The 22,821-nt window shown below is 49.3% G+C and overlaps 1 protein-coding gene across 6 annotated transcripts in view; it reads right to left on the bottom strand.

The window, feature by feature from the left end:
* Positions 1-5,890: 5,890 nt before the first annotated feature.
* The window catches only part of CASP7 (caspase 7), a 40,763-nt gene continuing 23,832 nt past the window's right edge, over positions 5,891-22,821 (bottom strand). For 4 of the 6 annotated variants that reach the window (XM_008270531.4, XM_002718715.5, XM_017348572.2 and 1 more), the window contains 5 exons: positions 17,015-17,151; positions 16,471-16,599; positions 11,833-12,008; positions 11,340-11,469; positions 5,891-7,536 (listed from right to left, as the gene is read on the bottom strand). In XM_008270531.4, coding sequence (XP_008268753.2) covers positions 7,307-7,536; positions 11,340-11,469; positions 11,833-12,008; positions 16,471-16,599; positions 17,015-17,151 — 802 coding nt within the window. In that variant the 3' untranslated portion in view covers positions 5,891-7,306. Of the gene's footprint in view, positions 7,537-10,684; positions 11,470-11,832; positions 12,009-16,470; positions 16,600-17,014; positions 17,152-22,821 lie in introns of all 6 variants that reach the window. The other 2 variants (XR_011382255.1, XR_011382254.1) reach the window with 2 other exon arrangements.

Raw genomic sequence — 22,821 nt, forward strand, 5'->3', positions numbered from 1 at the left:
CTGGGATTTGAACCCTTCTGACCCCAGAGTCTTCTCTTGACTAGCATGTAGGCAAACAGAGAAGACGTTGCTGGAGAGCCCTGTGGCTTTGCTGTGCATGCTTTCCAGTGTGTGTGGTTTGGCTCTCCGAAGCCCCTGGGATTTGGGATCACCACTGGATAAGACTTTTCCATTCCATGTGGGTGGCTAGGCAGATTAAAAGTGTTGACAATATAGCAATCCATAAGATGCACCCATATTCTTGGAAACCTTATTTTTAACGCTGAGCAAAAGAGAAGTGTCCCCACAAGGCTGAAGAAGGACTTGTGCTAGCCACTGCCAGCAGAATGACACCTAATCAACCCAGGCACAATGTTCCTCAAACGCATTAGCTGAGACTAAGGGGCAAATAGTTTATGTTGACTCTGAGTAACCAGCCACACATATATATCAAAGAGGCCTTTCTTCCCCCAAGCGTTCCTTATCTTTTTTGGTATAAGCCACTCTTGTACTTAAGCATTTTGTAAATATTTGTGCAATTAATGCATGCTGGCAACTGTCTCAAGAGGAAAGCAGGCTTGGTAATGCCAAGCAAAATTGTAATTAGCCACACAAAAGAAAAGAGAATATGTCTCTTTCATCCCAATGCTTAAAAGCTGTCAGCACTTAATACAGCTGGAAGCTTCAGAAACGATAATTTGCAAAAGCTGATTTTCCTAAGCTTTTGGGAGTTGGTCCTATACCCTAGGATAAAAAAAAAATTCACTTGGGAATTATTTGTTCTCTTCCCTACTTAACATTCATCCAGTTAATATGAATTATGAAAGGTGTTACAGAGGAAGCTTCCTTGAAAAATGTCAGTGTTGTTATTAGGGGGGAGATGTTGCGACGTGGGATGTAGGAGATACCGGAAGGGAAGGAAAACCCGAGCGGCCCATCTCGTGGAGAAGTGATTGCCTAAGTGGTTTGTTCAAGAGCAGCAGGAACTGCAAGAGCCGGTGCACCTGCACGCACACAGTGACCGCTTCCTGCTGGTCAGCTCTCCCCTTACACCTCACGAGTGTTCAAAAAAACACCCTGTTTTTTCCCCTCAAAAAGTTGCCTTGGGGTGAAGTTCCTGCACAGTCCCAGAAGCTCCTGGGCAAGAGTGCTCTAACTCTGGGCACATTTGTGCCCCAAACCTTTGCCATTCAGTCTGGGAGCAGGATGGCTAAGGCCGTTTTTCCACCAGTGTTATGAAGTGTCTGTGTATTTCTGCAGCCATAAATCCACGTGCCTCCCAAATTTAAATCCTCTGACATAGTTTGGCTTTAAACGCTTAAAACAGATCTATTAGAAAACTGCAGTGCCATAAATATTTATAGTGCCTTGTGAGCTAAGACTACACCAAAGCCAAGTCGTCATATATGGCTGTTGGGTTGTTAAGCGTCGGTCACGTGGTTTTAGAGGGTGTTCATGCCTGAAGCTGCAGCTGATGGAGTTTGTGTCCACATCATGACGCTGCAGTGGTGGCCAGGTCTTTCCAAATACGTCCTTGGTGTGTTTGTGTTAATGGTTTACGAATCGAAGAATTATTTGCCATCCCAAAGCCCAGAAGACTATCAAAAACTGATCTGTGGTCGGAGAGCCCACTGGCAAGGAGAAAGAGTAATTCTCCCGGTAGGTACCCCCTGGGCTCTGAGGACAGTGTGGGAGGACACAAGCCCCCAGGATTCAGCACACACAGCGCCTGCCCCCAATGAAAACATGTGGCTGGCAGGGACCCAAGCACTTGAGCCATCACTGCCGCCTCCCACTGCGTGTAACAGCAGGAAGTTGGAATTGGGAGCGTGGCCGGGACTCAAACCCAGACACTCTTGGTATGGGATGTGTGTGTTCCAAATGCCTGCCCCTGTTTATATAAGCATTTTAAAGGCTGCAATTCACATACCCAATCTTGTTCTATCTCTCAGCAAAACTATTTAAAATGGAGCCCAGTATGTAAAGTAAAAAGGATAGCGCGTATCTTAAGGGTATGCTGTGGTCAAGAGGCATCCTCCAAAATCCACAAGTCGGAGATGGTGGAGACTTAATCTCCACGTTCATTTGGTAATGGTATTTGGAGGTAGGACTTTGGGAAGTAACGTGGACCAGGTGAAGTTATGTGGGTGGGGAAGGGGGTGGCAGGATGGCTTTCTAAGAGGAAGAGAGACCGGATCTTCTCGCTCGTTGCTTGGTCTCTTTGTGTGACGCCCTCTGCCATGTTAGGATGCAGCATGAGGCCTTCACCAGAGGCTGAGCAGATGCTGGTGCCAGGAGCCTGGACGCCCCAGCCTCCAGAACTGTGGGTTTCTTTGCTGATTTTGTTCTGTGCCCCATGTTCAGTGGAGAGGGGCAAGAAAAGCTCAGAAAACTGGGCTTTGTCCTCACAACAGAGCTTCTCACTGTCCTGAGCACGGACCATGTTGGGAACTGGTTAAAATGCAGATCCTTGGAGAGTAGGTCTGGGATGGGGCATGAGAGTCTCCATTTCCTACAAGCTCCTGGAGGGTGCTGACGCCGCCAGTTCATGCTCATGCCCAGCCCAACTTCTACAAAGTGCACGGGAAGAGAACCCTTCGATCTGCCTATCTTTGAAGAACTCAAGGATGGCGTTTCTCCAGAAAGGAGGGGTTCCAGTGCTGCTGCCCGCTGCGGGGCACTGCTCTGTTGGAGCTGGAGCTCCACACCCAAGAGTTCCTGTCCCTGGATTCAACTGATTACGGATCAAAACTATTTGAAAGAAAAACTACATCTGCACTGAACAAGTACAGAATATTTCTTTCTCCTCATTCCCTGGATAAAACAGTAAACACTTTTTACATAGAATTTGAATTATAGTGATATTACGGGAGGATGTGTGTAGGCTATATGGAAATACCATGCCATTGTTATATGAGGGGCTTGAACAATTGCTGACTTTGGTATCTGTGAGGGTCCTGGAACCAATTCCCTCCCTCCCTCCCTTTATCCCTCCTTCCCTTCCCTCCCTCCTTCCTTTCTTTTCTTTCTTTCTCTCTTAAGATTTATTTATTTATTTGAGAGGCAGAGTTACAGAGAGAGGGAGAGAGAAAGGTCTTCCATCTTCTGGTTGTCTTCCCAAATAGCCACAATGGTTGGAGCTGGGCTGATCCAAAGCCAGGAGCCAGGAGCTTCTTCCGGGTCTCCCACAAGGGTGCAGGGGCTCAAACACTTGGGCTACCTTCTACTGCTTTCCCAGGCCATAGCAGAGAGTGGATCAGAAGTGGAGCAGCTGGGACACAAGCTACCGCCCATATGGGATGCCAGTGCTGCAGGCGGAGCCTTAGCCTACTGTGCGACAGCACTGGCCCCACCAATTCACTATAGATACAAAGGGATGACTGCACTACAGCAGAATCCTTGCCACAACCCAGGGCCCACCCTAGCTTCCCAGCTGGCCAAATATGTTCTCGAAAAGGGCCTGAAAGATGAACAGCCAGAAGGAAGGTGTGTTCCCAGGAAATCAGAAGGCAGTCCTTGGTCGGGGTAGCCAGGGATGAGATTTGAGGAGACAGAGACAGGACCAAACAAGGGACCGCCAGCCAGTCTGTGACCTCACAGAGGGGTCTTGGTCTTCTCCAGGTTTCACATCCTGAACACAATGAACCCAGCAATGTTATTTTGAGCAATTCACAAACATAATGGGTTTAGGATGGTTGTGAGTTTATTATCAGCTAACTTAAAACATGCCAGTGGCACCTTAAAGAAAAAAGCCAAAACACACAGACACTCAAGGTCGAGTGCATTTTGCCAATGAAGACATCCTCCTGTGATGAGGGCAGAGCTCCAGCAGAGACTCCTGCAGGGGGAACTGGGTTCTGAGTAGCAACTGGGATGTACACTCCCCAGGACTGATGGTAACTTGCCATCAGGGTTGGAATGGAAGTGTGATGAACACATATCCAACCTGGAATAAACAGGATTTGGCACTTTATTAAACAAGAGTATCTACTCATAGAAGCACTTAAGATGAAAGACTCTTTTTAAAGATTTATTTTATTTATTTTGAAAGAGGGAGTTACAGAGCGAGGCAGAGACAGAGAGAGGTCTTCCATCCGCTGGTTCACTCCCCAGATGGCCACAATGGCCGGAGCTGCGCCGATCCAAAGCCAGGAGCCAGGAGCTTCTTCTGGGTCTCCCACACGGGTGCAGGGACCCAAGGACGTGGGCCATCTTCTATGCTATCCCAAGCCATAGCAGAGAGCTGGATCGGAAGAGGAGCAGCCGGGACTAGAACAGGTTCCCATATGGGATGCTGGTGCTTCAGGCCAGGGCTTTAACCCGCTGCGACACAGTGCGGGCCCCAAGATGAAAGACTCTTAACAGTGATTTATATCTACACTTCAGGGCTAAAGGTAATATTAATTTATAAACTATAATTTGTGAAAGAATTAAAAGGTGGGGGGGCCGATGTTGTGGCGTTGCTGGTAAAGCTGCTACCTATGATGCTGGCATCCCATATGGGCACGGTTTGTGTCTGGGCTGCTCTACTTCCGATCCAGGTCCCTGCTAATGTGCCTGGGAAAAGCAATGGAAGATGGCCCAAGTACTTGGGCCCCCGCCACCCACATGGGAGACGAGGAAGAAGCTCCTGGCTCCTGACTTAGCCCTGGCCATTGTGGCCGTTTAGGAAGTGAACCAGTGGATAGAAGATCTCTCTGTTTCTCACTCTGTCTTCTGTAACTCTTCCTTTCAAATAAATAAATCTTTAAGAAAAAAAAAAAGAAATCTTGGGGTGGGTGTTGAGCCCGGTAGTTAAGACACCTGTGTCCCACACTGGAACATCTGTGTACTGCGTCCTCTCTGCTCTGATTCCAGGTTCTTGCTAATGCAGACCCTGGGAGGCAGCAGGCAATGGCTCAAGTGGTTGTGTTCCTGCCACCCGTGTTGAAGGTTTGGATTGAGTTCTCAGTTCCTGGCTTTGGTCTGGCCAGACCAGGCCATTGCAGCATGTGGGGGCATGAACCAGTAGATGGGAACTCATAGTTAATAAACAATGAGGCGGACATTGTGGTGTAGCAGATGAAACCCTGTTGTCAGCATCCTGTTTCAGTGTCAGTGCAAGCATTAGCTACTCGACGTCCTACCCAAGTGGAGGATTAGGACAGCTCAAGTACTTGGGCCCCTTCCAACCATGTGGGAGACCAGGATGCAGTTTGTTGCTCCTGGCTTTGGCCTGGCCCAGACCTAGCAGTTGCAGTCTTTGGGGAGTGAACCAGGGGATGGAAGATCTCTCTTTCCCCATCTCTGTTGCTCTGCCTTTCAAATAAATAGATAAATGAATGAATGGATATTTAAAAACAAAATAAAACCCTGAAACTCGGGATCATGTCCTTCCCTTTAATCATGCTTACAAGGGAAATAACTAGAATGCTACAGTTTTTACCTCAAATTGCAATGCATGCAGGTACATTTATGTCTATGGTAGGACTTTAACAGGACAGGCTATTTTTCAAAGAACAGCCTGTGAACAGTAGGATAGATGCTTGTTTTTGATTCTAGACTCCCGATCTCCATTTCAATTTTGAACATTTGGTCTATTTCAGATGGCAGGAAACCAGAGACAAGTCTAACAACCTGGCTCCAAATTAGCTTTCTTAATGTGAAAGAAGATAACTTCTACCCATATTGTTAGATATTTTTTGCCAAATTAATAAATGGCAGGTTATCAAAACAGCTTTCATAAATTGATGAACCCTTTGTATGGAGTATCCTGGCTTCCCAAATGATGATTTGTTTACTTTATTAGTGTCCTAGCTTCAAAAGCAAGTCTTCTTTTGTGTTGAGGTCACATCAGTAGGAGCAGTTCTTATCCCATCTTCTCCTTTCTTTACTGCTGTAAATAACTTCAAAAGGAAGAAAACTGAGCTGGTTAGGAATTAAGCAATCACATTTTAATCAATAAATATTAACATCTGTTACCAGTTATTAGGCAGGAAAAAAAAGTCATTTACCAAGAATCCAAAAGATAACAGCACCTTGAAAACAAAGTGTCAAAAATCTTTGCCATAAATTCTTCCCCACTTAAAGAATTAGAAGTAACAGATTTACTTAGAATAAGGTTTGGAATAGTCTAAAAAGTTCCAAATATATTTTAAAGATCAAACAGAGCATTTTGCACATGAAGCAGGAACAGACTATTTTGCACGTATGTAGATTGTATCTGACAACTCAGTGACTAAATGGATGCATTGATGAACATCAGGGAATAGGATTACTATGTTCACATGACGGGCCGGGCTTCCAACCATTTTTGCTCCCCTTCTCCCTCCTATACCTTGCTCTGCTTTGTATCATGGAAAATCAGACTCCCCAGGAACCTCTTCAGCTGGTGAGCAGGTAGGGCTGGAATGGTCAGGTGCTGGTGGAAGACTCCAGTGTAGGGGAGCCAAGGCCAGGGCGTTTCTCCTTATCTGGCTCAGCTCTTGCCTTGCCTCCCTCTCAGGCAGTGGTTTTGGCCTTGCTCTATGGGTCAATTTCTCACAATTCCTCGGTGGTCTCAGATCCTATCAGGCACCCCCCTCCTTGGTTCTAGGTCCTGTGGATAATCCCAGCTTTGGACACCTTTTCCCATTTCCCCCATAGCCCTAGGTGTGGTAGCAGCTTCTGGCTGTTTGGCTTCCATTTTATCATCCACCTAAGTGAATCCTGTATTAAGTCCCCTCTGTTGACCCACCAAGCACAGGTTCTATTTGCTGAACTGGATTCTGACTGATACAAATTAGAATCATTAAGCTCCCTCCCCACCTCTAACTTAACTGGGAATGTCTGCACGAGAATCCGCCCTAATCCAGCGAAAACTCACTCACACCACACTCCTTACCCACTTCCTGCAATAGAGCCAATGAACATTCCCCTTAGCTGTTTTCTGTTAAGCACTGGGATTCTCTTTGCCAAGTACAGACAGGAGAGAGGGCTGACTCTCCACCAGTGTCACACCCAGGGAGCCACAGCCAAGACTCTTCTCCAGAGGTCATGTTTGCTGCACGAAGTAAGTGTCATGACAAGGTGCCAGAAACACAAACAGAAAACTCATCTCAAGAAGAAATTACAAAGTCATCCAATGAATAACATGGTTGTAAAAAGTCTCTGAAAACTCAGAGAACATGACAGCACCAGAAAGTTCCCTGATGGACCTGAAATTAAAATCCCAATGAATTTATATGGATATTTTAAGAGCGTAAAAAAAAACAAAAACAAAACAAAAAAAAAAAAAAAAAAAACCACCAAATGGGATCTGTCAATGCATGACGCGGTGGGTTCCGAGCTAGAAGGCAGCCCGGGATGGTCAGCGGCAGAAGTAGAGTTCTTTGGTGAGCATGGAGACCACGCAGGGGATCTGCTTCTTCTCGTTGAAGCGCGGGTCATCCGACTGAGACTCGAAGTGCCTGGCCACCCTGTCGTTCACCCTGGTGAGGATCTGCATGACCTCCAGCTCTTTGCCGTGCTCGTCCAGGATGGAGCAGAGGGCCTGCACAAACCACGAGCCCCTGCCAGGGTTCCTCCAGGAATAATAGCCTTCAATGGGAGAGAAACGAGAGGAGGGCGTCAGCCACTGTGGCACTGCGTGCGTGTGTCCTACACCGGCTCTCAGCACTGATTTCCCTGCAGTCTGCGCAGACATCCCTCAGAGAGTGACGCCAGGTGTGCTCAGCAGTACCGGAGGGAGAGGACTGCAGGAGGACACCCAGAATGCTTTGGGTGTTCCAGCAAGGAAATCCAGGATCAGGTACCACCACGCAGGGCCAGTGTGGGCGGATGTTGCTGGGCAACCCCCCTGTACCGGTTTTGCTGGAGATCCCCCTGTGACACACGTCAGCTATGTGAGCAAGCGTGGGCCCAATCTGCAGCGGAAGACCACGCCGTAACCCTGGACTCCTCACCGCCCCCCTGGGATGAGTGCTCCTTCCTAATCCAAGCCCAGAGAAAGGTTCAGAAGGGAACCCCAGGCAACTCGGAGATGTGTTCCCCCTGCTGGAGGCCACAGAACCGGAACTGGGTCTGGCTGAGGAACCCTGGACGCAACAGGTGGCTGAATGAGCCCTGGGGGCTGCCCGGGCAGGGCACACGCCTCTTGTGAACCACACGTGGTCTGCAGGAGGAAAGCCGGCCCTGGGGTTGTCCTGGGTCCTGTCCAGAGGGTCTTCTTGTAGGGCCCAGGAGACCCCCACAGAAAGAAGACACACAAGCACTCTGGAGCACTCCTGAGCCTGGGAGCTGAGGAAGGAAACGCAACACCTAACCAGGAACAGAGATGCACACCGAAAGGCCGAGAAGGAGCAGGGGCCCGCAAAGCACCCAGCAGGAGTCACCCAACTGGTCCAGGACACAAAAGGTCAGATGACCACAGGACACACGTCTCACCTCTTTCTCTACCCTCTCTTTCCCTGTCTCACCCCCCCGCCCCGCTCCGCCTTTGACCCTGGAAGACTCTAGAAAGGAATCTTCAAGTGGGAGGGGCGGGGAGAGAGCTAGAGATGGAGGCTCCCGTAGCACCTGACCCCCACAGAAGGGCTGAGCTACAGTGAGAAGGAATGTGAAACCCAGGCAGGTTTGGGGTTTCAGTTACTTCCTCACACTGGACATTCTGGCTACAGTATTATTGTGACTGCTTGTGACTTCGTTCCCTCCACTTTGATGAGAACAAGGTCACTTATCATTGCCACGTATACAGTGTTAGGGAATAAAGGTACATACAATAAGCAGAAATAACCCGTCTGTGTAAAGTGACTGAGCCGCACCAGCACTGGCAGCCACAAGCATGACGCTTGTGGTCAACAGTGTCAGCGGATGACAATGCATCTCATTCATGCGGTGGGTGGGGGGAGAAGGTCACGCCCGGTATCTCATTCTTTACAGTCTGGTGAGGCTGGGCACAGACTGTCTCCTCCCTGGGCTCGTAGCCTCTGACCCCTGTCCTAGTAGGGTCTCCGGGGTTTTTAATCTCAATTAAAAATGCAAATCTCATCCTGTGAGTCTCTAATCTAGAACAGTTCCCTTGCACCTCTTTATTGGGGTAAAACTGGGGTAACTTAGCACAACACACAGAGCCTGCTATGCTAGGGCCCCTTATCTACCTGTCTAGGTTTTTTTTTTTTTTAAAGATTTATTTATTTACTTGAAAGAGTTACACAGAAAGAGGAGAGGCAGAGAGAGAGAGAGAGGATTCTTGCCAGTTGGCTGCAATGGCCGGAGCTGTGCCAATCTGAAGCCAGGAGCCAGGTCTATGTCTCCCGTGCGGGTGCAGGGGCCCACGGACTTGGGCCATCTTCTACTGCTTTCCCAGGCCACAGCAGAGAGCTGGATCAGAAGTGGAGCAGCTGGGACTCAAACTGGCACCCATATGGGATGCCAGCACTGCAGGCAGTGGCTTTACCCACTACCCCACAGCACTGGCCCCTGTCTGGATTTGATCTTGCCATTCCCTGTCACAGCCTGTGCTATGGGCTAAACTGTTTCCCCTTCCCTATTCCTATGTTGAAGCCTCAACACCCAGTGTGACTGCATTTGAGCCTTCACGGAGTAATTAAGGTTAAATAAGGTCACAGAGGTGGGCTGCTTTTCCAACCGTATTTGTGTCCCTATAAGAGGAGGCTTCTCTCTCTACCTGGGAGGACAACACAGGCTGTTTTCTGTTTAAAAACCCAGGAAGGGAGCCCTCATCAGAAAACACATGAGCTAGCACCTTGAACTTGGATTTGCCAGCTAGGAGACATAAGCGCTGTTTACACCACCCAGCAGATGGTATTTTGTTACAGCAGCCTGACTGATTGATACTCCCTGTGATCCAGCCCTGAGTTTCACCAAGCGTATTGGGCTTTTGCCTGGAACTGTCTGATAAGCCGTCCATCTCCGTTCCCTGCTGTTGAACTCTTCCAGACTCAGTTACAGCAGCTCCTTTGTGGGAGAGCCTCTCACCTCCCTCCCTAGATGAGGTCACCCTTCCTCCATGAACTCCTCCAAACGGCGCTGGGAGCGCCCACAACCCTACCACTGGTCACAGACATGGGGTCCCCCTCACGTTGCCTCCCTTTCTGACACCGAGAAGACCAAATTATTTTCTATGTTATCCCATCCTTAGCACTTGCAAAGTTATCCTCTCAAAATCCCACCTGTAGATCCTGCCAGAGCTGGTTTTCTGAACATACTGACCTGCTTACTGTAACCAACATCTTTGCACCGAGCACTTGATAAAAACACTGTTGCAGCTGGGAGAGTTATTCTAACTTAGCGATGGGTTGTACTCAAAACAGAGGAAGCACTTTCAGTGCACAGACCTGGACAAACATGTTTTTTGGTAAATAACGAGTAGGTTTGCACATTACTGACTGTCTGGCACCAGAGCACACGTGTGAAGGAGTCCTGGTTGGAGCTACAGCTCTACCATGAACTCAGCTCTCCATCTGACCTTGGCACATCCCTTAGGTTCAATCACCCTCAATGAGGACAGCAGTGACGCTTTTCCTCACTACCTACAAGCATTGTGAAGATATCAAGGAAAAGATGTGAACACACTCTACAGCATAAAACACAAGAAATGCTTGCTCTCACAATGACCAATAGTAGTGAAAACAAATGAGAGAAAAGTGAACTCATCCCTGTGCCAGAGAGAATGATGGTCCCCACAGATGTCCAGGCCCTGACCCCAGAACCTGCGCATACTTACCTTATGTGGCAAAACGGACTTTGCAGGTGTGATTATGGTTACAGAACTGAGAAGGGGAGATGATCCTAAGTTATCCAAGTGGGCCCAGCCAAATCACAGGGGTCCTTTCCTGGCTGTGCTTAGAGAGAGAGAGAGATGAGAGGACAGGGAAAAGGTCAAAGAGATGTGAGGCTGCCGGGTTGGAAGAGGGAGGAAAGGGCCACACGCCAGGGAATGGACGAGATTCTCACCTGCTGGGAAAAGGCAAGGCAGCGCATACCCCCCGGGTCTCCAGAGCAACGCGGCCCTGGGTTCTGACTTGCAGGGCTGCAAGGTTCCCGCAACTGAAGCTATGGTGTTTGTACTACAAGTTGTGTATTCCATCCCATATCCACACTGCCTAGGATCAGATGTGTTTCACATTTTGGAGCTTTTCCGATTTTGGATCACCTGTATTGACTTTTCTGGCTGAGCATCTGAAATCTGAAACACTGCAAAATTCAAACTTTCAAGCATCAAGTTGGCACTCGACAAGTCATGGATTCAGGGGCATTTTGGAATCGGGATGCACACCATGCAATTTGTAACTGCAGCAAAGAGAAAGGAACACAGCCCTCAAGCCTGCCTTCTGATAGTGCAATGGACCAGTAAGGTTAGCAGACAGTGAACTTGATACCTGGAACTGTGGAATAAGCGAAGAGAAAGTCAGCTTCCACCGGGATCTTATGGCGGGGGTTGGCGTCTGTGTCATTGATGGGCCCCGAGTCGGCCTGGATTCCATCATCGAGCTCCGTCCCTCGGCAAGCCTGGGTGTCAGAGCAGAGATCACTCCATGGAGCTCGCAACAGAAATGGGTGTGCTGTTCCCTGCTGCATGCCAGGGCCCAGAGCCACGCCTGGCATAGGCGCTCCACAATCACGTAATGGATGGTGAAATATGAATGCTGTGTTGAATGACTAAGCAAAGCAAACAAACACATTGCAACATCTAAAAGAAACCCTCTTATGTGGGATCCAATGGAGACACACGTGCCAACCATCCAGAGCTTGAAAAATAAAACTCAAATTTGCATATCACAGTGGCAACAGCTCCCAGATTTGTAACAATGTTCCCAGTGACTCTGAAGTATTTTCCCATTTTCAACTGGACTGGCTTGGGAAAGCAGTTACCTGGATGAAGAAGAGTTTGGGTTTCTCTAACAGGGTTTTGCAGCGGTCCCCCCTAAAGTGGGCTGTCAAATCCTTTATGGGAATCACACCATCTTTTCCATAAATCAGATTTTCTTCTCCATGGCTCAGTAAGATGCAGGCAAAGCAGGCAGAATTTGTGTGGTCTTCCTCAGAAGCTACAAGCAATTCAGACACAGCAAAGGTAAAATGTTAAGTCCTGGGCAACCTCAAAAGTGTGTCCCAGGGGCAGCCTGGGAGGCACAAAGCAGGAACATGCGAGGCAGGGCAGTTGGGACCGGGCTCCTGCACCCCCCCCCCCCCCCCCGAGGGGAATGAGGATCGAAGGAGATGAGTCAGAGACAGGGAGTGTTCTGGAATTCCCGGTCTGAAAGCAGAATGCGGCTATGCGGCTGTCTCGCGAGGAAATGAGCCCTGAGCACTGCAGGTTCACGGGGAGCTGTTGGGAGCAGCATCCTGGGGGAGAGGAAGAGCCTGGCCCTGCCACCTGCCGGCGCTATGCCCTTAGACAGGTCACTTAGCCTTTGTGCGCCTTGGTTACCTATCTGTAAGAAGAGATGCTAGCACTTATGGGAGTTAATCTTCGGGAAGCAAGGGGACTGGCACTGGCTGCAGAGGGTTAAGCTGCCAGCTGCAATGCTGGCATCCCATACCAAGGTGCTGGTTGGAGTTCTGGCTGCTCCACTTCCTATCCAGCTCCCTGCTACTGAGACTGGGAAGGCAGTGGAAGAACAGCCCAGTATTTGGGCCCCTGTACCCATGTGGATGGAGTTCCAGGCTCCTGGCTTTGGCCTTGCCCAGTCCCAGCCACTGGGGTCATTTGGGGAGTGAACCAGTAGATGCAGGATCTCCCTCTCTTTCTGTGCCTTTCCCTCTCTGTCACTATGCCTTTCAAATAAAGAAGTAAATCTTTTAAAATCAAAACAGTGTTCTGAAAGTGGGCCACATAATTAGCATCATGCAAGTATTTGTCCAAGAAAATGAAACATGCTACGTGAGATAAGCCAGTCATGAACGGACTTGCCTGTGTGAGTCCACTTTCATGGGACACCTAGAGTAGTCAAGTTCAAAGAGAGGAAGGAGATGGGGGTACCGGGAGCTAAGGGAAGGGAAAATAGGGACTCAGCATCTGACAGATACAGAGTCTGAGTTACAAACGACGCAGAGAGTTCTGGGGCTGGCTGGAGGGGATGGCTGCACAGCACTGCATGTCCTGAATGGTTAAAATGGTAAATCTTAACATCATGGGCACCTTGCCACGATTAACAAGCAAACAAAGTTAAAGAAAAAGAAAAAATGCAAAGCAATGCCAAGACTGCCTGCCGATTTAGGAAGCTTAGAGCAGGCAGCCAATTGGCCCAGCGGAAACTCTTCTAATAGTCTGTGATTCTACCCAGCTAACATAACCTTCTGTGTTCTCTACGATCAAACGTAGGGGAAGAGTGAGGTTCAGAAATTTTGCACACCTGCTAGATGGAGACACGGCTCCAGGTACTTTACATGAGTGGTTCAATCCAACCAGGAAGCCCTGGAGGCGGGCCTCATTCTTTTGACTTCTCTGATGAAAAATGGAACCTCAGAGCGGCTTCCTAACCTTGCCCGCGGTGGCTGGGGCCAAGCCTAAGCCTAAGCTGCCTACAGCTCTGCGACCTCCCTGGTTCCACACCGTGCAGCCTCTTCCCCTGTGATCGGCGAGAGCTTGGCATCAATCGGCAGCGATTTTTTAAAAATTAGTTTTGATAATAGAGGCAGAGGGGGTGATGATGACAGTTCAAATTCTTAGTTTAAGATTAGATGAATTAGGGCAGCTGGAAAATAGAATTGTTGTCCTCAGTGGAATCTATTACACGTACACTCAGAAAAGCAACCACTTCACTGTTCTGAATGGGAAATGAACAAGAATTCTCCGGCCGTGACACGTTCAGAGCTTGGATGGCATCATGCACCTGTTACTAGATCGACTACCACGGGGACAAACTCTCTGCCTTTTTAGGCCGTGATGCTTCATAAAGCACACTCACAACTTTTCTCACTCCAGCTGCCAGACACAGAAGGAGCTGGTGGCATGATCTGCATTTTAGGAAAACAAACAAAAAAACAGGAAGATCAGGCTGTCTTGCCTGGGCTGCCTGAATGCTGGAGCCTGCGCCAGACCCTGGACTTTGGCCCCTGATTTCTAGTCTGCTCCGTCAGGTGACCTACAAGGGTACACAGGTCAGCTAGAAGATTCAAGTTTAAAGAAACTAGAAAAAGATGCCTAGTTTAAAAAATAAGCAAATAAGGGGCTGGCGCTGTGGCACAGCAGGTTAAGCCAATGGATGGTTAAGCCATCTGTGATACTGGCATCCTATATGGGTGCTGGTTCGAGTCCCAGCTGTGCCACTTCTGATCCAGCTCCCTGCTAATGTGCCTGGGAAAGCAGCAGATGACGGCTTATTGCACTTGGGCCCCTGCACGCACGTGGACAGCCTGGACGAAGTTCCTGACTCCTGCAGCCATTTGGGGAGTGAACCAGAGGATGGAAGCTCCTTTCTCTCTCTCTCTCTCTCTCTCTCTCTCTCTCTAACTCTACCTGTCAAACAAATAAATATTTTTAAAAAAATCCATATAGCTAAGAAAAGCAGCACTGATTTGAACTGCATTCCTATCTACTACCTGTGGGTCCCTGTCTAGTGAGTTAGTGGGATATTACTTTTGCTTTAAATTTAAATTATTTTTTATTTATGTGAGTGACAGATAAAGTTCCCATCTGCTGGTTTACTCCTCAAATGCCAGCAGGAGCCCGGAGCTGGGAACACATTCCAGGACTCCCATGCTGGTGGCAGCGATCCAATTAGTTGAGCCATCAGTGCTGCCTCCCGGAATACACATTAGCAGGAAGCTGGAGCCGGGAATCAAATCACTAGGCTAAAAAATGCCCACCTCGAGGCCGGCGCCGTGGCTCACTTGGTTAATCCTCCGCCTGCGGCGCCGGCATCCCATATGGGCGCTGGGTTCTAGTCCCGGTTGCTCCTCTTCCAGTCCAGCTCTCTGCTGTGGCCCGGGAAGGCAGATGACCCAAGTGCTTGGGACCCTGCACCCGCAGGGGAGACCAGGAAGAAGCACCCGGCTCCTGGCTTCGGATCAGCGTAGTTCCGGACGTGGTGGCCATTTGGAGAGTGAACCAACAGAAGGAGGACCTTTCTCTCTGTCTCTCTATCTCACTAACTCTATCTGTCAAAAAAAAAAAAAAAAAAAAAGCCCACCTCACATATAACTTTCAAATGCTTGCCCTCAAAATGCTGGCATGTCCTGGCTGCCATCTGTCAGATAGTGAGGTTTCATAGGAAACGCATTTGTCCTGGAGTTGAAAATCCAGAGCTTTGATATATTTTTTTAAGATGTACTTATTTATTTTGAAAGGCAGAGTTACAGAGAGAGAGAGAGAGAGAGAAAGAGAGAGAGAGAGAGAGAAGGGGAGACAGATCTTCCATTTTCTGGCTCACTCCCCAAATGGCTGCAATGGCTAGGGCTGGGCCAGACTAAAAGCCAGGAGCCTGGAACTCCATCCGGGTCTCCCACATGGGTCACAAGGGCCCAAGCACTTGGGGCCTCTTCCACCGATTTCCTAGGCACATTAGCAGGGAGCTGGATCAGAAGTGGAGCAGTCAGGACTTTAACTGGTGCTCATATAGGATAGTGGTATCACAGGCTGCAGCTTAACCCACTGTGCCATAATACTTCCCCCTGCCCCTTTAAAAAAAAAAAAAAAAGAAGAAGAAAAGCTTGGATTTTGGTTCTGCCTATACTAACATACCCTCTGGCACGTCACCCATACTCTCAACAGTAACCCCCATTTATAAACGGGGCATGATAATATCCCATGGACCACCACTGCGGGGGCTGTGTTAAAGATGTAATAAAGCAGTTTTGTGAGTTTGCTATAGAGAAAACGGAGGCTGTTCTGAAGTATTCGGGAACTATTACTCTCTCTATGCCACCGAGGCAAGGCTCAGACCTGAACTCCATTCCAGGCAGGACGGTGCCTGTGTGTTACCGCCCTCAGAATCGGCCTTTTGAAACTGCATGCACATAGCCGGCGGCACCATGGCTCACTAGGCTAATCCTCTGCCTGCAGCGCCAGCACCTCGGGTTCTAGTCCCGGTTGGGGTGTCAGGTACTAGTCCTGGTTGCTCCTCTTCCAGTCCAGCTCTCTGCTGTGGCCCTGGAGGGCAGCAGAGGATGGCTCAAGTGCTTGGGTCCCTGCACCCGCATGGGAGACCGGGAGGAAGCACCCAGCTCCTGGCTTCGGATCGGTGCAGTGCCAGCCATAGCGGCCATTAGGGGAGTGAACCAACGGAAGAAAGACCATTCTCTCTGTCTCTCTCACTGTCTAACTCTGCCTGGGAAAAAATTAAAAAAGAAAAGAAACTGTATGCACAGAGCTCATTTCTTGTGCTGGGATTTCAGCTATTCATGATGGATCATGATGGAAGATTCCTGAAAGAGACCTGCCTCCCCCAGGACAGTACAGGCCAGGCTAAAACTGCCCTGTCCACAAAGGCATCCTCCCGGGGCCAGCCTGCGCCCTGTTCTCCCAGGTGCGGGAAGAAGACGGCCAGAGGAGGCGGGAGCAGTCACCTCGTTTAAGCAGGTCTTGCATCCTGGCGCAGGAGCAGTCATTGTAGACCATCACATCAAAGCCCAGGCTCCGGAAGCACTTGAAAAGGGCCTCGGCATCTTTGTCTGTGCCATTCCGGACGCCCATACCTGCGGGAAGCAAGCGACCCCGGCTGAATACCGCGTGCAGGCGTCAGGAGGCTGGGCGCTCGCTGCTGCTGACCCAGCTGCAATGCAAACACTCTGAGAATATAGCACGAGCAAATGACACGAGACGCACTCCAAGGAGAAGGGACCCAGCTGCCTCGTGGCAACTCTCAGTTCCCAGCAAAGCCACGCAGCTGCCTCAACTTGCAGCCCTTTGGTCAATGTCCCCTGTCAGTTAATGGACATGCATGGTGTGGGACCTTCGACCGTCAGGGCCTGTTCTCCCCGCATCCCTATTCCACCTTCGGAGGGGCTGTCGGCTGCAGCTGATGGGCCCTGCCCTTCTCTCATCCATGTCTGATATAAATGGGGGAAGTGCAGGGGACGGGAGAGGCGAGCCCAGGCCCCCAGCACCCACCTGTGACTTTATCGAAGTTCTTGTTGTTTATGATGATGCATTTGCCCATCTTGTCAAAATTCATGTTGTACTGGTACGAAGGCACCTGGTCCCGGGTGGCCTTGGCTGATTGCTTTGGGCCATTTTTCTTCTTCTTACTGAGGAGACATAAAGGCCGTCAGGGCTGTGGATGAGGGCTGGATGGCAACAGGCTTGTGGTTTTTCTAGTTGCCAAAAGGGCAGCACCAACTGTGCACAGAAGACCCGGGGTGGGCAGAGAGCTCTGTGATTGTCATGTTGAACTGCAGCAGGGCCCCCTGGTAGACTGGTTGAGATGCCAGAGAAATGCACATTAAACCAGCACGTGATGCCAGCAGCATGGCTACAGTGTAAAGGAAGCAGAGCATCGGGCACCTGGAGCCATCACACACCTTGCTGGTGGAGGTCTCTGTACACCCATCGTGGAAAGCTAGTGAGATCTGCTTAAAGAGCACTCCCACGTCTCCCATGACAGAGCAGCTGCCCTGGGTAAGGCGGACATGCCCACCGGAAGCCAGACCTACCCATGGTCATTGTGGCCTGTTTTACAACCCCGAGCAGGAGATGATGCAATGTCCACAGCAGACTGGACCGACTGCTGAGTCTCCATATAGTGAGATGCTAACAATGAGAATGAGTGAGCCATGAATGAAGCTCTCAAATAGAACACGGAGTGAAAGGTGCAGCACATAAAAGGATACAAAGGTTTAAAAACCGAATGCCTGGTGCCAGAAGCCTCGAGATGGTTTGCCTCATGGTGTAGGATTACAGACTAGGGGCAAGAAGGGATACAGGAAGTTGGGTCACATTCTGTCTATCGGTCCAGGTGCTGGTTATATATGTGTGTCAGTTAGCAAGAATTTCTAAATGTAGACACTTTTCTAAGTGGGTGTTATGATAATATCGAGATTCAAAAAGGAACCAGGCAAATGAAGAAAGCGGGGCCTTCCAACCTCCACCTGCCCTCCCCGCCGTCCCCCCTCCCATGGTCAGTCTGCTGAAGTCTGGCTGCAGCCCCGCGGCAGGGGGACAGGGCATCCTGGCAGGGGAGCAGGAGGTGGCCTTGCTGGTCTCCTCCCCAGAGGGAGCTGCAGGAGGCAAGGGGTTTGATCTGTGCTAAAAATTGCTGAGTCCTCAACAGCCATAATGATGCCTGGGACACACCTGCTCTATGAATGGATGGAGTCTTATCCCCGCTTCCGACGGCTATGGGGTGGGGGGGTAGGGAGGAGGGGGACGTGGTCCAGGTCACCCAGCTGGAAACCTTAGACTTGCAGGGCACATCTCTAGAACCCCCATGCCTGAGGGCTGATTAGAGTGACCCGGGCCCTTATCGCATAGCGCTCCCCCAAGATTGGAAAAGCAAAGAGGAAGCTCAGCTGGTTCCAGACCCATGAGGGTCCCTGGGGTCTTTCATCAGGGTTCCACTGACTCCTTTCTTGGAGCTTCTCAGAATCCCCGAGTGGACTTGGCCTTGCCCCTGCCCCTGCCCCAGCTCAGTCCAAACTCTGATTCTTGGGCTCCTTTTCCACTTCAGTATGACTTCATCCTGCACCCTTGAAGGTCGCATTTCTCCCGTGATGCCACGTTATTGTTAGGAGAGAAATATTCCCAGTCGGTTCTTCTGCCTCACCCAGGCCCCTCCCTGCCTGTGTATGGTGCCAGGCGTGGCTTCACATCTCTGTCCCCAGCCAGCCAGAACCAAGGAGGGCTGGACGTGCAGGCACACAGAGCTCTGCATCCATCCCGCCCGGAGACCTGGGCTGCTGAGTCACTGCCCCTTGTACAGTGCCAACTTCCTCTCCTGTGAAATGGAGCCAGTGGCATGCAGTGGGCACAGCCTTCTGTGACTGTCACAAAATGAGATGTGGTGGCAGCCGGTCCTCTGAGGATAAGTGTATGAGCAAAGCAGATATCTCCCTCTGCAATGTCAAGGACACGCCGTGCAGGCAGGACTAGGCCTCATTTCCTTACACCACCAACGTCCTCTGTGCCTGTGCCTCTCAGGGCCACAGGTACCCTGGTCTTCAACAGACGCCTCTGACGGAGGGGGCAGGGGGCACAATCATACCCTTTTCCCCTCGAGTGGCGATAATGATTAGTATTCTTAGACGCTTACTACAAACTTGTTAAAATTTTCACCCACTTGTTTTTCATCGAACCCAAAGAGGGAGGCAGAAGTCATTGCAGTCCCCTTTAAAGCTGAGCAACCGTAGCTGGGGGCAGGGGCCAGTGGGGGGCAGTGGGGAGGGAGGAGGAGTAAGTGGGCAAGGCAGCCAAATCCAGGCAGTGGAGGGCTGGCCAGCATCTGGTTCCCATCTCTACTCCTCCACTCCTGATCCAGCTCCCTGCTAATGAATCTAGGAAGACGGCAGAAGATGGTCCAAGTGCTTGGGCCTCTGCCACTGAAATGGGAGACTTGGAGGGAGCTGCAGGCTCCCAGCTGCAGACTGGCTGGGCATTTGGGGAGTGAACTGGTGGATGGAAGATCTCTCTCTCTCTCTCTCTTGCTCTATTTTAAAAAAAATACTCAGGCAGTGGGGGCCTCAGAACCCATTCTTTTACTCATTAGGAAGTGGTGATCCCTAAGATAGGTTTATGGCTGAAGACAACTGTGACAAGCAACTTGCCCCAAGACACCATGACAGTGCCCAGGTGACCCGCCAGGGAAGTCCACTGAGCGATCCACCCCAGAATCTGTCTCTCCATGGGGACCTCCTGAATGTGCCGGTTCCTAGGCTGCACTGGCAGTGGGCTTGGGAAAACAAAGGAATACTGGACAAGCCAAAACCCCAGTAGACCACAGCTGCGGTTTGCTCCTCAACAAAAATGGGCCTAGGCTGGGCTTCTTCTGAGCCACTGGTTTTTGTCCAAAATCCACCACGAACCATGCCAATGAGGTTTTCCTGTCTGCCTTGGCCACTAGGTAGCTCAGTCAGGTTTGCACCCAGGGACCTCTGGCATTCACTTTCTTTCTTTCTTTTTCTTTCTTAGAAAGTTTTTAGTTACTAAATATAAATTTCATAGTTACAGCTTTTGGAATATAGCGGTTCTTCCCCCCATACCTGCCCTCCCATCCCCAAACCATCCCACCTCCTACTCCTTCGCCCATTCCATTCTTCATTAAAATTCATTTTTAATTATCTTTATATACAGAAAGTCAACTCTATACTAAGTAAAGATTTCAACAGTTTGCACCCACACAGCCACACAAAATATAAAGTACAGTTTGAAGACTAGTTTTACCATTAATTCTCATAGTGCAACTTATTAAGGACAGAGGTCCCACATGGGGAACAAGTGCACAGTGACTCCTGGTGTTGATTTAACAACTGACATTCTTATATATGACGTCAGTGATCACCCGAGGCTCTTGTCATGAGCTGCCAAGGCTATGGAAGCCTCTTGAGTCCATAAACTCTGACCTTATTTAGACAGGGCCATAAGCAAAGTGGAAGTTCTCTCCTCCCTTCAGAGAAAAGTTAACTCCCTCTTTGATGAACCATTCTTTCCACAGGGATCTCACTTACAGAGATCTTTCATGTAGGCCATTTTTTGCCACAGTGTCTTGGCTCTCCATGCCTGAGAGACTCTCATGGGCTTTTTAGCCAGATCTGAATGTCTTAAGGGCTGATTCTGAGGCCAGAGTGCTGTTTAGGGCATTTGCCATTCTATGAGTCTGCTGTGTGGCCTGGCATATACTTTCTATATTAACCTTACTTCTAGCTCATAACATTGTTTTTTATTTTTATTTATTTGAGAGGCAGAGAGAGAGAGAGAGAGAGAGAAAGAGAGAGAGAGAGAGAGTGCTCCCATGACTGATTCACTCCCCAAATGCCCACCATGGCCAGGGCTAGGCCAGACAAAGCCAGGAGCCAGGAACTCAGCCTTGGTCTCCACCATGGGTAGCAGGGACTCAACTACTTGAGTGCTCACCTGCTGCCCCTCACGAGGAGCGTTAGCAGGACACTGGCATCGACAGGGGACCCAGGACTTGCACCCAGGCACTTGGATGTAGAATGTGGGCCTTGCTGTTCTCGTGCTGTCTGGCCAGATAGCCTGTTCTCAGATCTGACTACAGAATGTGTACCACATTTCCTCCCAGTTCTAAACTTTACTGTGATTATACTCCTGTAGCCAAATCTTTGTCTTTATCCTATTTCCTTTTACTTTTTTATACTGTGAAATCCCTCTGTAAGGGGATAAATTCTTTAAAATTCTGGGGGAAAAATGGTCCTAGTTATCACTGTTAGGAAGCAGTGTGTGGAAGTACTCTGAATCTATGGGATTCACAATACAGGAGCGTACTCTGTAGCTATTCCTGATTAGCACCTGCCACCTACGGGCCAGGAACTTCATAAAGCACTCCCCTGTCCTCACAGCCGTGCTGCCTACGTGCAGATAAGGAAGCTCAAGTTCACAGCTGCGGTGTGATCCCTGCAGAGCCAGACGCATGGTGCGTGCTTCCTCCACTATACTGTTTGTTTTCTGAACAAACATGTCATCAGTGATAAGTTCAGAACGGGACTTCACGTATCTTCTAGGTCACTTTTGGGGAAGTCGGAATATAATCCACGACCTTTTTTAGTCTGTGTGCCCTGAGTCCCTGAAGCACACCCCGAAGACAGCTTCAGGACGGGCTTCATCCAGTGTTCTTGGCAGCTCTCCAAGAAAACGCTAGAATGGGATGAAAGCAGAGAAAATCGAATAGGCAGAGTTTTCAACATATCAGCTGATCTCAAGCATTAGAGAAAGACTTCTGGGTCCTGCAGTCAGGTAAGCCCATAAGAGAGGCAGTTAAGTCTGGCAAGTTTGAGGTCACAGCTTAAGCACTAAAAACCTCTGAGAGGTAGAAGTGTATCTTTTGCTCACGGGTCTCCACAATGATATTCAAGTCATACACAAGCTGTATTTTTTTTTTTTTTTTGCATTTTAGCTGCCATCAGTTCATCCTCAGTGAAGAGCAAAACAAAAGCACCGAGTATCTTTCATAAGAAAGACAGGCTTGGATATAAGTTATTGGAAAAATAAAAAGACCTGGCTTCTATCAGAATAAAATCTGGAAAAGTTAACAGGTTCAAAAAATACCAGAACACAATTGGGGAATAAAGACATACACATTAAAGAAAACAGGGCTGGTGGTTATGAAAAGTACTTTAAAACTGAATGCAAAATGTGACTCTTATTCCTGGTAAATATCTCAACAGGGTGTGAGGACCATCTCCCTCACTAGCCTGCCCCTACACTGAACTCTTATTTTGCAAAATGAATTTAGTATCTGCTTCCTCTTTCTGGACTTGAGGCACTCAATATTAATCCTTCCTTCCAACAAAAATAGCTTTTTGTTAATCTCAGGTCTTTCCAGATACACATTAGAGAGTGATTATCAACACAATCCCACTGAATTTAATTCCTAAAAAGAGCCCTGGCCCCGGGAAACCCCTTCCACAGCTTCACTTGGGGCAAACCAGCCCCAAGGATCAGCCTAAAGTTAACTGGAGAGAGAAGAAGAGGAGGAAATGCCTGCGGAGAAGACGTCAGGAAGAAAGAGCCAGAAAGAAAAAGGGGCTTGGGGAACTCAAGTGTGCTACACGTGGGCATCTTCTGCAGATCAGCCTGCCCCCTAACAACATGAGGCTTGGGCTGCTTCTCGCTCCTGGGCATCATCTCCCTTCCACTGTCACTCTCCTTTACAGACTACAGCCAGAGCCATCTCATTGGTAGAAACCGATTTCCTATCCCACCTCCCTAACCCTGTGGCCATTACGGATTGGTCCACAGGCTTCTGA

This window comes from Oryctolagus cuniculus, chromosome 15 (assembly GCF_964237555.1).
Source record: "Oryctolagus cuniculus chromosome 15, mOryCun1.1, whole genome shotgun sequence".
Lineage (NCBI taxonomy): Eukaryota > Metazoa > Chordata > Mammalia > Lagomorpha > Leporidae > Oryctolagus > Oryctolagus cuniculus.